Raw genomic sequence first — 14413 nt, 5'->3', positions numbered from 1 at the left:
AACTCAGATTTTTCACTAAACCTGCTTTCTGAAACGGGCCAGTTGTGAATGTCAAACTGTAAATAGATCAGGGCTTTCCTGAGAAGAACAAAAAAAAAAAAAAAAAAAAAAAAAAAGAAAAAAAAAAAAAGAAAAAAAAAAGAAAAAAAAAGGGCACTGCTTTCAGTGCAACTCCCCCATGAATGAATGAAGGTGAAAACAATAAATTAAACAATCCTGATCCAAGAGCTGTTCATCTAATCACAGCGCCACTGTCGCCTCATATAGTCACAGTAAAGCATGACCCGGTATTCTCCCTCTCTCTACTGCCAAGACGGAAAATAACCAGAATAAAAAACAGTGGTCTTTTCCCACGCTACCCTGTCCTCCAGGAGTCAGTATGAATCATAATATTTTACGCTTTAATTAAAAGATTGCAGGTTACACTTTTGGCAAAAATAAGCATCTGTAAAGACTGTTCTGTATTTTAGCCCTCATGCTGAAATGAGTTAAGTTTGGGGCCAAATGACCGCTCCAGATTTTGCCATCCAGAATGCTATAATGTACCAAATTACCTTGGCAGAACAACCTCAAATACTGAGAAACAACCCCTATTTTGTGCATGATGAAACCATTAAAATGTATAAGAGTCCCCTCCCTTCATAACTAAATTCAATAGTAGTAGAAGTTCAAGAGATCCAAACTTCCACCTCGATTATTCCGGTCAGTAAACAAAGCATAGTTGAACAGTTTATAAAGTGTTCTTCAATTCAAGCTCATAACCAAGCAGATGCCTGAGGTTTCTAGTTCCGTGACTCTTGGCATCTAATAACTGAAAGCCAAATATTAGCTGAAGTGTAATTAAAACACATGGTTAGCTCACACACTGTACTTTGTCCTTGTACCAAGAAAAAAGAAGAAAAAAAAAAATGTATTCAATACAAAATGTTGGCGGCAATACTGACGGAAAACCTGGCACATGCATGCAGTACGCTCATTTTATGGCATCAAATAATGAATATTTAAGGGCGTATCATTAAAGGGGGAGACATAGGAAGAGACGGCTATCAAAACGACATTTTTTCATTTTTATTTCTTCAATGCTTAATACCATGGAACAGGATTTTAAGAATGGAGACCTTATTTCAGTCAATATTTGCCTCAGAAGGAATATATGATTTGTATAACAATAATAATAATAATAATAATAATAATAATAATAATAATAATATATAAAGTCTGCATTGGTGTTGTGAGAAAAAGGAAAGGACAGAAATGTACAAGAAGGAGGCACCTATATTATCCCCAGCTGGACCTGAACATTCCAAGACAAGAAGTAGAACTTACAAATCGAACGAATTTACTTCAGAGGCAATCCAGCAACAGGTAGCAATGTCTTTTTGATGGAAGTTCTTTCCTTTTTTGTTTAAAAGGATTTAAAACATTTACAAGACACGCAACATTCCATTTCAATTCCTATTAAAAACAACAGAGAGAAAGAAAGAAAAAGAGAGCGAGCGAAAGAAATTTAATCTGACTGCCTCTTGCCCATGGTTCACTCTAGGTGCATCTTTCCATGTTGACTGATCGTATACAACATTCATTGTTCCACCACATTACCTGTATAATCCCGCCATCAAAAAACAGAAAACAAAAAAGGGAGCAATCACTTTTTTGTCGCCTTCCTTTTCTCAACTCTCTGTGTGAACTAACCATGTAAGATTGTAAAAAGGCGACGCCTTTGAATGATGCTGTACAGATGTGCTCACTGTAGGCCACACTACCAATGATATGGCAAAGTCAACACAAAGACTTCTCGGTTTTTTCCAGGCCTGTTTTATTCCGGAGCCGGGGCGGGGGGAGGGGGGAGGGGATACGGCAGGCATGCATCTCCCAGTCTACAAGATGAACTTCCCTAGGAAGAATCCAATGAAGATGGCTGCTATGACGACGAGGAGGGAGGGCAGGGAGGCGGTGCTGGCTTCTCGGCCGAGGAGGCTAGTTGAGTTTGATGTCATGTGGTCGGAGCGAGGTACCTTTCTCATTCTCATACCATCATCCTGTAGCGGAGGAAGAGGAGCAGAGCAGAAAACTGTCAACAGATCTGTACAATACACGGTATGTTAACAAGCATTAATTAAGCCACTTTTTCTTGGAATCCACTGGTTGGAATTGAATGTGTCCCAATGACCCAAAACCATTAATGCACATACAACATTAAAGTAAATATTATTCCCTTCTTCACTTTTGTACTTTGCTTTTCATCTGATACTTTGATTATGTTTGAATTATGAAATTGAGAGCCATTTTTGGGGGGCTCAAGTCAACAAAGATATATAGATCACAAGAAGTATGCGTAAAAGTCAGTAAAATCTATTGTTCTTGATGTTTTGGGTAACTTGTGTTAGATAGCCATTTGTACTGTGTGTTACCTTGTTGTTTAACACTGTAGACTGTTGAGTTGGCTTTTTAGGGGAATTGCTTATTGCAGGGCTTTCTGTAAATTTGTGTGCATTACTCCTTACATGCGAGGCAGTTGGACAAAGGCTGCTCTGGTGCATGTGTAGTTTGTGCTGTTGCCATAGTAATAGTTTTTTTCTCTTGAAATATCTGGTTCCATTGTTTGACAAATATAGTGAGAGCCAGACCTATGTAAAATTGTCTCTCTTTGATTGCAAAAATGCATGTTAATGCTAGGTATAAATACCCACAGAAAGCACTGCCATAGCAATCTATTTAGGATCGGCCAGACCAGACACCTGGAACTGGTCTAGCATGCATTGTGATTGGATCTCAAACAGGTAGTAATGCAATCTGTACAATTTGGCCATATTCTAAAGTCTAAAGTCTAAAAATCTTCAACAACAGGCTAAACCTAGTTTTCTGACCATTGGGATTCACTCCAAGTTTGCTATACAACATGATCCATTGATTCACATTTGGTTTTAGTTTTAATCTTTGTAAAATACATTAGATTGAAAACCACAATAGGCCTTTCTAATAGAAGACATTTTGACTTGAAAAAGCACAGGTGTAAATAATGAAATGAATGATGGATAGTGTTAATTTCGTCAGACGAGACGAGACTAAATATGTTCGTCAACGACCTTTTTTTCCATGACTAAGACGAGACAATGACGAGACTGCGCCAATGTCCAAAAACGCTGATTAAGACTAAATTAACATGCATTATTGTTGACGAAAAACGACGAGACTAAAATGTTTTGCATAAAATAAAAACTAAGATAAAATCTCTCTTCATTTTCGTCTACAATCGTCTCTACTTTTTCATCATGAGATAGAATATTCAGCTGTTACCGAGACCCGGTGCTACGGCACCGACAGGTGCCCTAACGACCGTTATCTACCGGACCGAATAGAAACGCAGATTTTGGTGCCACCTAAATGCCTGCGCTTCTCTCTGAAACATCGCTGCACGGGGCGCTAGTTAACACTACACTTGGCAGCAGGTAACGTTAGCATACAGTTAGCTAGCAGTTGGAGTAAACACAGTTACAATCATTGACATATATAAAAGGGTTACAATGCTGACAGCTAAACGGTGTAAAGGTTTGTCTCTATTTCACTGTGTAGGATTCCAACACGAGACGTACGACAGTCTGTAGCTGCCGTTGTCTGAAAAACAACAAATGTTGCGTTCACTTGAAATACAGTTTCGTGCTGCATTTATTTTATTGTAAAATATCCTTTCCTCATGCAGTGGTTGTTTTTGTCGTTTACTGGTGAAATAAGGAAGAGGCTCAATATTTATATAACTTTATATAATTTATTTATTTTTATAACTATTTGACTGAAATGGTTATCAGAAATAAATTTAAAAAAAGACTAAAATGTTTTTAAAATGTAGTCGACTAAAACTTGACTAAGATACCTTGAGTTCTCTTTTGACTAAAACTAGACTAAAATTACTTGACTTTTAGTCGACTAAAACTTGACAAAAATTTTTGCCACAAGACTAAGACTAAATTAAAAATAGGTGACAAAATTAACACTAATGATGGATGAATTCCATTTAGCCGCTTTGATTTCAGGTTCCTGGTGCATGCTGGCTCACTGTCACGGGGTTCTTAGGAACACCTGTGTTTTTCCTACTGTGACAAGTCAAGATGTCTGCTGTGAGAAAGGCCTATAAAACCAAAATATTTTACCATGTTACGAATATAATAATTTATCAACACATCTAACCTTTAATTGCCGGTTCTCATCAGCCAGCTTGTTCATCTCAGTTTGCAGCCTCTTGCACTTCTCCAGCACTTTCTTCATCTCTGTATCGTCCATTGAGGCAGTGAGAGGCACCGTGGCGGCTGATGAGTCGGCCTTTGCAGAGTTCATCACTGGGGCTGCTTTGGTCGCCTCCACGTCATTCTACCCAACAAGAAAAAAAAAGGGAGAGAACCACTGAAGTAAAATCCAGCATGCCCTGAGCTAAGTGGGGAGGTTAGCCTCTAGACGGGAGCCTGTGCCAAAGAAATGCAGCCATGTCCGAGGCCCAGAAGCTCACAGTGCCAGATCAAAGAGACCAAGGAGGAAATGCGTCCCTCTAGACGTCATGTTTGATGTGGCTTTGTTTTGTGGGACAGACAACATGACAGCATGGAGAAATGAGGGGCTTTGTAATGGAAATACAACTGTATTGTAGCCGAGGTTTGACAATCAATACACAGACAGGACATGATGTTAATATCCCTTGTGCCAAAATCCAAAGCAAATATTTATAAAAAAAAAGTCCATCAAGGCCCAGGTCATTTGTGGACCAAATTATACTAAATAAGTGCTACAGCAAATATCAGGATGTCCAATCATAAATCATTGACCTTTTTGTGTCATACAGTAGAGTTGGTGTGGGCCTGTAACTGGGAATATCAAGTGGGAACCTCTGTTCATAAGTTGTTGTTTTTTTATTATTCAGGCACCTCAAAAGTATATTCAAGCATACCAAAGGAGGAATGTCTGTTGAGGTGCCTAAATTCATTCCTCGGCCTAACCACACTGCACCTCTATTAACTGCATACTAGCAACACTATTTGTACATACAATAGGGGTATCTTTCAAAATGTTGTTATACTAGTGCCGATTAGAAAAGACTAATAAAAGAAATAAAAGCTGCGTTAATGCGCGATAAAATAATTGTCAGCATTAATTATTGAGTTAACTTGCATCTATCTATCTATCTATCTATCTATCTATCTATCTATCTATCTATCTATCTAGCTTAAATTGAAAGAAATTCCTGAGCCTGAAACTTTTTTTATTTAAAAAAAAAAAAAATAATAATCTTGACAGTTTTTGATACAGCAAGAAACATTTTGTTGGTACTGAAACAGCCCTTCTTACCTACTACAAAAATGTTGCTCCTAAACATGAATTTCCACTTAACATTACACCTTACACTACATCTTAAATCCTACAAAGTTACATTCTTTACACAATGCACAGAACATACATGATACACATGCCAAAGCAGAGCAGATACCATGTTTACTCAGCAGTCCACATATCCACACTCTAGAGCTTCTTAACATGAGCTAAATCTGACTGGCCCTGGTGGCATTTTTACCTGAACTGTGAAGATGTGCTGAGCTGTCCAGCAGCACTGCTTATCTAAATCCTGATTACACTGAGAGCTCATTAGTACAGGCTCCCAGTGTTCACAGTCACCAGTTTAATAAGGACAAACTAAGGCGATCCATTACAATTAGGGATGGAACGGTTCAAGTAAAAAATCTGAACAGTTTGGTCAGCTTGTCACAATTCGGCACATGTATGTATTATTTGTAGGGGTGTAAAGATTCACCGATATGAATTGGAATCCGGTTGTATTATCACAGATACGACTACACGATACATGGACCCCTGGATCGACCTAAATGGACCAAAATTCCTCCGATGGCCCAGTTCTAACGTTACGAATCGGTTGACCGAAGCTGCTGTGGTGTGCGCAATGCTGGTAAAAAGAGACGGCTGTGTGTTAATGTATGAGGGGGACACAAGCCTCACCATTTGTGTGATTAAGGACTTTGTCATTCATGTTCGGGGTGGCAGGAATCAGCCAATCATTGCCTTCGTTTGGGTTTGCTGAAAAAATGTGCCGAGTGCGAGGTTACGTTTTTGGAGTTAGCAGTGAGAGGACAACATCATGGATATTGTAAATTGTACTAGCTGTAGTCCGTCAGTCATCCATCCACGCACGCGTTCATAAACATGGAAGTAGACCGGTATAAATATATAGAGACATGCATTTGGGTGTGTTAAGTTTATATTGAGGTTTCTATGTTCTAAGATGTTCAGTTACATTAGCATAAAAGTCCTGACAGCTGTCATCATGTATAACTATATGGATTGAAAAAACATTAGAAATACATTTAGTGTAATGCAGTTCCAGATATAAGTCTAAACTAGCTATCTTTCTACAATGTTTGATACCCAACTGTTAACTAGTGGTTGGAGCAACCAACTAAGTAAACACCTTAAAACGGTTCATCTTTCAAAGCTCTTCTCTCACCTTGAAATGCTTTCACAGCAGCTGCACTTGGTATTCACATCGGTGCACTTGGGCCTGATGTATCATAGGGGACGTTAGCCACTAAAATGCAAAATGCTTTGCAAAAGGCACCCACTGGCTTCGGTTCTTGTGCTCCACAACAATCCGACGCATGCAAAGAATTCATGATTCCCACAACGAAACATTTATATACTATACGGTGTGAAATTTGATGAAGAATGACAATGTTGCTTGTAAATTTCAAAATAATTTATACTTGAGCAGCTGTGTGTGGTGTAACCATAACATATTAGTGTATCTTTCTCTGAAGAGCCGTCTTCCCATCATTGTAGCATGTTTTTATTTTATCTTTTGAAGCATCAATTTCTTTTTCGGCCAGCTTGGAGCGAGTTAACAGTCGGTTTTTAATAAAGTGTCAAGCTTCAGCATCTGATATTTGTCACAATCCCAGTTGCTAGCAACTCCCTTTATCGACCGGAGAAGCGTCTAGACTGCTCTGTGCCACCTCTGACACACCTGGAGTTGCCAAATGAGTTGCTCTTCTAACAGCATTGAGTTTCACGATGGTAATCCCTCCGATCTGTCCAGCAAAATAACATTTTCACCATTTGAAAAATTTACACGACATAGCATGACACAATTAAGTATTTCAGGTGAGGTTTGGGAAGTAAACAGCTGATAATTTATTGAGTGTAAAGAATAAATAATACTTTTTTTTTGGAGGTGCCTTTCAAAACACCCAAGGTCACCTTATTATCATTTACGTGTAAAGAGTAAGCAAGATAAAAGCACAGAGGAGGGGAGAAGAAGATCAGAAGCTAAGGTTTTTTTCTTTTTGTATAGAACAGCATGCTCTACTTATTTGACATTATAGCTGTGAATTATACCTCTAAAGAAAGCTATGGTATTCTGGAAATTTTCAAAGTTAAGCATTTAACAAAAGTCTTCAGTGACAAAATCCAGGTTATGATTTAAATTATGTGGAAATAAGCTGGTTTTAATGTGCGGCAGCACTTCTTACCACTTTATCGTTTTCAGAAGGCAGCTCGAAGACACATCTCAGTTTGGAATCCATGAGATCATCGGGTTTTGCATCTTTCCACTGTTGAAGATGAAAAATGGGCCTGTTATTCATCAACTCAAACTGCTAGCAGCTGGATTCACACACACACACACACACACACACACACACACACACACACACACACACACACACACACACACACACACACACACACACACACACACACACACACACACACACACACACACAGAATGTATGGACATTTAATAAAACATGCACAGCTTCATTTAAAAAAAAAAATGCATTTTTAGAATGACAAATTTCTATCAAGTCAACTCCTGAACTCAAATTTGTTTTGTGATTTTTATAGACTCAACAACAAGGTGCTTGTAATAGAAAGTGCTCATAAAGCACAGATTTGCTTAGTGGTTGAGTAAAAAAAAAAAAAAATCTGTCACAAGTGAAAGGTAACACAGTTGAGTAATGCCATGATTAAACAGAAACTTTATAAGATTCCAGTTTACATATCAGGACCAGTCAAACATTTGTTTCTCTACACTTGGAGCATGGATTTTGCTTCTCATTCAAGACAAGCCAGCTCATGAACATGACTTCAGGGTACGTGAATGTTATACTGACTGACTAAGTCTTTGCTGTCCTCTGGTGGACAACTGAGAATGCATCACTGCTCAATTTGTTTAATGTGGCCCTTTCCAAAAGCAGAGCGCTTTACATGGCAAGTAACTCAATTAATAAAGAATTTATGAGGTTTTCGTGGGATTTTCAGTGTAAACAATTTATTATAACTTGTTGTCTTTGTTATTGTTTTAAGAGACCCCAGCATAGTTAAGAGCTTATTTATGTCCTACCCCATTTTGCAGTTTACTTTCTGTAATGTAAAGAATATTCTGAGCTGTCCTAGCTACAAGAGGACCTGGTTTACGGTAAACTGTGTTGAACAGTGACTTCTTGCAGCAGGACACAAAATATCTTTTGGATACATGGGAAGTCTCAAATTCAGGCAGAAATCTTTTTTTTTTTATCTACTCTTAAATAATCTGATACAAATCATTCAAATTAAAATGTAGAGTCTTTTGTTTGGACAATTGTGTTTAAATTGCGACTAGTTTAGGTTGTTTGTTTTGCAAAGTAATACAGCAATATTGTGAGAACCAACACAAATAATCCAAAGAAAACTGGTTTCTTACAGGAGTAGGAGTTTGTTTTATACATGTATGTATGTTTATCACCAGTATGGAAGCAAACATTTGTGCTGAGCTCCAACTTCAATGCATCCTTATTTCTGATGGTGTGTGGATTTCCAAAAGTTAAAATGGCTTGTGATACAAATGTAGGTGTTTTGCTATACACACTTTTAAAAACATCTTTGATAAAAGTCTTAAAAAGTAAATACAAATCACTCACCAATGAATCCATGTCAGAAACATTTGATGGGGCAAAAATCGTCTGCACCATGAATTTGTGTTTACTTTTCTCATTGGGGTCATAGTCAAAGGGCTGTAGCATGACTGTAAATGAAAGATGAACAATGTTAAAACATTTGAGCAAAGAATTCTCTGCACAGAAAATGATAGCTAAATATTCAGCATAATAAATCTATTCTAAGCAACAACACACTGCCATGTTAAAAATCTAATTTGCCTAAATTAAATAGATGTACACTTCAGCAAGCCAAAAATTAACAAATGTTCTTTATGTAATGTAGTATCTCAAATTAGTACATTTGTCCCACACTGAAGGTTAAAGGCTTCTGATCAACCTCATGTTGTTGTCTTTTTTCTTTAAATAAGTTAATTATATCATCTCCTAACCAACTGTAAGAGGATGTTTATTTTCCAAATGTATTTCAGTGGATATAAATCTTCAATGTCATTGTCCACTTAAAGTCATCCTCCATGCCAAATTTAAAAATCAAACAAACAATCTCTCCTGTGTAGCCTTGATGGAAGGCTCCTCCTTGTTGAAATGTCACTTATACATGTAATGTACAATAGTAATATGTTTTCAAATCTGCTGCTTAATCACTACACAACAGAGTTTTCCCTTTTTTGGCTGGACCTGACCCACAAGGCGAGGGCCAGCGTTATCAAATCTATGAAAAACTTTTTCGCTGAGGTTTTTGGCCCATTGGACATTGCATGACACAGGCTTTTACCTCTGCTATCGCCTATCGATCAGCTGAATAACTTCCTCAATACATGGTGAATATTGTTGTTGCTGCCACCCATTGCCATTGTATGTTTTGCATTGGTATCAGTTTTTGTTATAATATATTATTTCAGTAGTGTAAAATGTTCACAGTAGCAGCAACGTATCCAAGCTGTTTGTTACCACGGTAACGCACGGAGGAAGGGATATCTACATTGGGGAGCCACAAAGCCTTTGTGTTTTTGTTCAACCAAATTTGTCGGATGTGTATTGTAAATTTTAATGATGTTGAATATTTTTGTTGTCATGTATTGTTGGGTACTACTTTGCTACTGCAGCAAAACTAATTGCCCCTCGGGGACAAATAAAGGTCTTGAACTTGAACTTGAACCAAGGCAGCGGCCAATGAGTTGGATAGGCAGTGGACACTTGCACAAGCACCAAATGGAAGCAGTGTATTTAGCCATAATTCTGGATATAATACATGTATTTGGAACATACCGAGCATTCAGACAGAGAAATAGTGGATCATGATGAAGGAGGGATTTGTTACTTACTTTTTCCCCCGCTGTAATGTTATCATTAAAAGTACATTGCAACCAACATGAATTCAAGCTGGCTACAAAACATTGCTCTAGACAATTGGGGCAACGCAACTGTCCTTAATAAGACTCCATAATGAACCAACCACCTGAGTTACTGTTGCCATATTGAGGCTCACTTCACCCTAAAAAGCAGAATTGAAACATATTTTGCCAGCAGCTCCATTTAAGATGTTTACATGGCTTGCTTTCAGTGCGTTAGATTAATATTCCTGTTTTAATGCAATGTTCACATGCATTACTGATTGGATGATGAACGTGTAACTGTCCGCAAGAGGTAGTGTTCCATACCATAAATAGAGTGCCGATGGCACAGCTTCATTCAAAATAAGCAACCTCTTCTCACCAGCCCAGCAAGAAGGGTTGTCTGGTGAGACATCTCACTCATATTACTCAAATTCAAAGTTCTTTTTCATAATATTTGTTTTAATGTCTCACTATGGGATATGGTAGTTCCCGAATTGCCAGGCAAGTTTATCTAGTGTCCACCAACCCGCAGGAGGGTCACCCTGTTTCAGTAAGGAATCCAACACCATACGCATGGGGGCTGAGACGTCCAGCATTTTAAGGCAGACAAAAGTAAGAAGCGAGGACCAGCTCACTGCAGCAAAAACGTACTGAACAGAAACAGCCCTGAGTAGGGCCCAGGATGCGGCCAAGCCACGAGTCAAGTGCGCACGCAGAAGCGCGGGAGGCTGAAGCCCCTGACCCATATAAGCAAAGGCAATAGCCTCCACCACCCAGCTGGACAGGCTTTGCTTTGTGAGGTTTCCCCTTGTGAGGATTAGTCCAGGAAACAAACAGCTGATCACTCCATCTGAAACCCCCTCCCAGTCTTATTCATGTAAGTGCGTACAGCACGAACTGGACGCCCCCGCTGCTCACCAAGCACGAACCAATCACCTTAGGCACAAAGGCTGGATTGGACTTCAATATCATCCGCCCATCACCCGGGGAAAACTGAGTGCACGAAAGGTGCACAGAGAGCGCAACCTGTTTAGCCGAGGCCAGACCTAACAACACGGTCTTTAAAGACAGAGGTTTCAAGTCTGCTCCCTCCAGTGGTTCAAAAGGGAGGACCCTTAAGCCCCTCCCAAAACCACCAACAAATTCCACGGGGCCACCAGTGATCTGGAGACAGGGAGAAGCCTGCACGCTCCTTTCATAAAACGACACACCTGCAAATGCTGGCTCGCTGTTTTACCTACAAATCCCACATGACAGAAAGTACACCTGAACCATGGAAAAGGCTTTTTCTTTATCAGGTCCTGCAAGAATGATAAAAATCACCCCACTGAACACTGATAAGGAACGTGTCCTTTGTGACACCATTCCTCAAACACCCTCCACTTACAGCTGTACAGAGACCTAGTGGAGGACAACCTAGCATTTTGGATAGTGGCGACAACCCTCTGTGGGAGTCCCACAGTGGTCAGGTCGAGCCACTCACGGGACAAGCCCACAGCGCCAGGCGCTCTGGGTGTGGGTGAAACACCATCCCCTCTCCCTGCGACAGCAGGTCCCTGTGGAGCATGAGCTGCCAGGGCTGGACACGCAGCAGCTGATAAATCTCTGGCAGCCAATGCATAGCGGGCCGTGTGGCGCTATCAGAATCAGTGTGTGACATTGTTCTCTCACTCTGGACAGTCGGAGGAATTAAGGCCAGGGGAGGGAATGCGTAAAGCAGCTTGCGCGGCCAGTCATGCGTCTATGCCGAGGGGAGCTCCCAGACTGCGCAGGCAGAAAAACATCACGCATTGCGCGTTTTATCTGGACACAAACAGATCCACTGTGGCACGGCTGTAGCGCAGCCAAATCTGTTCCACGATCTCCAGGTGCAAAGTCCATTCCCCCTATACCCGAGCACCCCTGTACAGCAGGTCCGTCCCTGTGTTCAGGGCTCCCGGCACGTGCGTCGTTCTGAGAGAGAGCTACCTAACACATGAAACTATATTGATGAGGACCGGCGAGTTAAATCGGCTGTCCGAGAGTTTACCAGACAGACACACAGATGACAACCTGCAGGTGGAGGCGGGCTCAGACATTACCGCCACAGGCCGCTGTGGACTTGTGTCAGTACTGCAAGCAGTTTTAGGAAAGTGGCTGTGTGTGTCCATGACAATGTACAGAACATCAACACCGGTACAAGCCTACAGCTGTCCGCAGACACGGAGTGCAGAAAGTGTGTCAGAACCTCCCAGACGGGTGAACTGAGACTCTGTTTCCTGCTTGCCAGTCAACGGTTAATGATCAGTTAACATTTCATTTCATTGTGCTTTCTTTTGGAGGGGTGGCTGCCAAAAATCGCCACTTACTAGCTAACTTACCTTAGGTAAACACTAGCGATCAGTAAACAGAAGTGACGTGGTGGCTGGCGTCTGGTGTGTGCGCCAGTGTTTGCGTGTGCCAGTGTTTGTGTGTGTGTGTGCCAGTGTTTGTGTGTGTGTGTGTGTGTGTGTTGTGTGTGTGTGTGTGTCGGCCCGGCCCCCGAAGCTCCAACATGCAGACAGCAGAGGAACAGAAGAAAGTAGCTGTAGCTTCACCAAAGTGAAGACTGAAAAACAGAACTATTTTGGTACAAATATTTCCTCGCCATGTGCAAATAGCCCTCTGAGATTTACTCGCCAAGTGGAAAATGTACCCGCATTTGGCAAGTGTTAATTTCGGACCCTGCATGTCTGTACTGGCTCTAGTGAGGGGGGAACGAGATATACAGTCAGTCATGTTTCCATCAACGTATTTCTATGCACATTTTTAATTGATGGAAACGGCAAAATTCTAAAAAACGTCCTCAAATTCGCAAAAACGTTTTTACGCTCACTTCAGGTGGTTTTTGCCTTTTTCGAAAAAGAGTATTCTGTATTCCGCACAGGTGGCCAACTTGTACAATGCTACCTCTGTCCATTTAGCCAAAGAACTTAGCTTCTAAACTCTTTGATTTAGCACGCCGGTTTGCAATCTACAACCATGCGTAATTTCAAATTGAGACGAAACTACGCTTTGCGTAGTCTAGTTTATTCGCTCTAAACCAGTTGATTGGGGTTTAACACCTCACCATATAACCCTGTTGATCTGTGACTAAATTGTCCTATGTGACCTAGTTTTCCTCTCAGGTTTCCCCACTGTCTCAATTAACAACTAATTTGTGGGGGCTAAAGAGAAGTCTGGTCACTGAACTTAAAAAAGGGAAGAATACAGTTAAAGAATAAAAACTCCTTAAAAACTTACCAGAGATAATGACAGTTGCTCCGGCTTCGATGACACCACTGTTTGGCCGTACACAGTATCTGCGCGGCGCAGTTGTCTTCACTTTGAAACATACTTTTTTGTCAGAAGGGTTCTTCAGTTTGAGGTTGGTGGTGACTACATCTGTGAAAGGACCTGAAGGACAAAGAATGACAAACAAGTGCAGTTATAATTTTTGTATTTTGAAGAACTGTAAAATAAAGTGACAAAAATATTGGGGATGCACCGATTTATCGGCAGAGCATCAGTATCGGCCGATATTCGCCAGATTCGGACTCCGACAACAGTCCGCTAGCATATGCTGCTACTGCATCTGCTGATTCGGAGAAGAAGCCACAGAATGGACATGACGCTAGCATAACATATGACGTCAATAGGTGATGTGCACACGTGTGGCTTGTTTAAAGTAAAAGAAAACGTCAGCCGCAGCGTGTCGGAGAAAGATCTGTGACATAAACCACCACCAGCAAGACAAGTCCTTGATAACAGCAGTAGAGAAAGGGAAAACATTTCTTACGGACAGTGACAAAGCTAAAGGGATTACTAACAAGGTGATAGATTTTATCACATTAGATGACCTGCCGTTTCAAAGCCTATACACAGCCCAGTCGTCGTAACTTTGCTGACGTACTGTATGTCTTTCCGAAATCTACAACGTCGTGGCACCGCACAATGACCTACTGGCTTGTGGGAGTATGCTAGCCTCACAGCACAATGGATTGACAAAGATTTTAACTTGATTAAAAGTAGTGTTACAATCCAAGGATAATACAGGGTTTCCGCTATATTATTTTAGCAGCGGCACAACGCCGCTCCTTCAGCCATTTATGAAAAGTCATAATTACACGACTCTGCAGAGCCGTCCACTCT

At 40.5% G+C, this 14413-nt stretch overlaps 1 protein-coding gene across 1 annotated transcript in view; it reads right to left on the bottom strand.

The window, feature by feature from the left end:
- Positions 1-1046: 1046 nt before the first annotated feature.
- Positions 1047-14413, bottom strand: part of vapal (VAMP (vesicle-associated membrane protein)-associated protein A, like) — a 28206-nt gene continuing 14839 nt past the window's right edge. Inside the window, exons 2-6 of the mRNA XM_039815517.1 lie at positions 13526-13678; positions 8952-9055; positions 7524-7604; positions 4186-4365; positions 1047-2039 (exon numbers count right to left, since the gene is read on the bottom strand). Coding sequence (XP_039671451.1) covers positions 1878-2039; positions 4186-4365; positions 7524-7604; positions 8952-9055; positions 13526-13678 — 680 coding nt within the window. The 3' untranslated portion in view covers positions 1047-1877. The remainder of the gene's footprint in view (positions 2040-4185; positions 4366-7523; positions 7605-8951; positions 9056-13525; positions 13679-14413) is intronic.

Source organism: Perca fluviatilis, chromosome 11 (assembly GCF_010015445.1).
Source record: "Perca fluviatilis chromosome 11, GENO_Pfluv_1.0, whole genome shotgun sequence".
Classification (NCBI taxonomy): domain Eukaryota; kingdom Metazoa; phylum Chordata; class Actinopteri; order Perciformes; family Percidae; genus Perca; species Perca fluviatilis.
The sequence above is the reverse complement of the archived record's forward strand: the minus strand, read 5'-3'. Positions and strand labels throughout refer to the sequence as shown.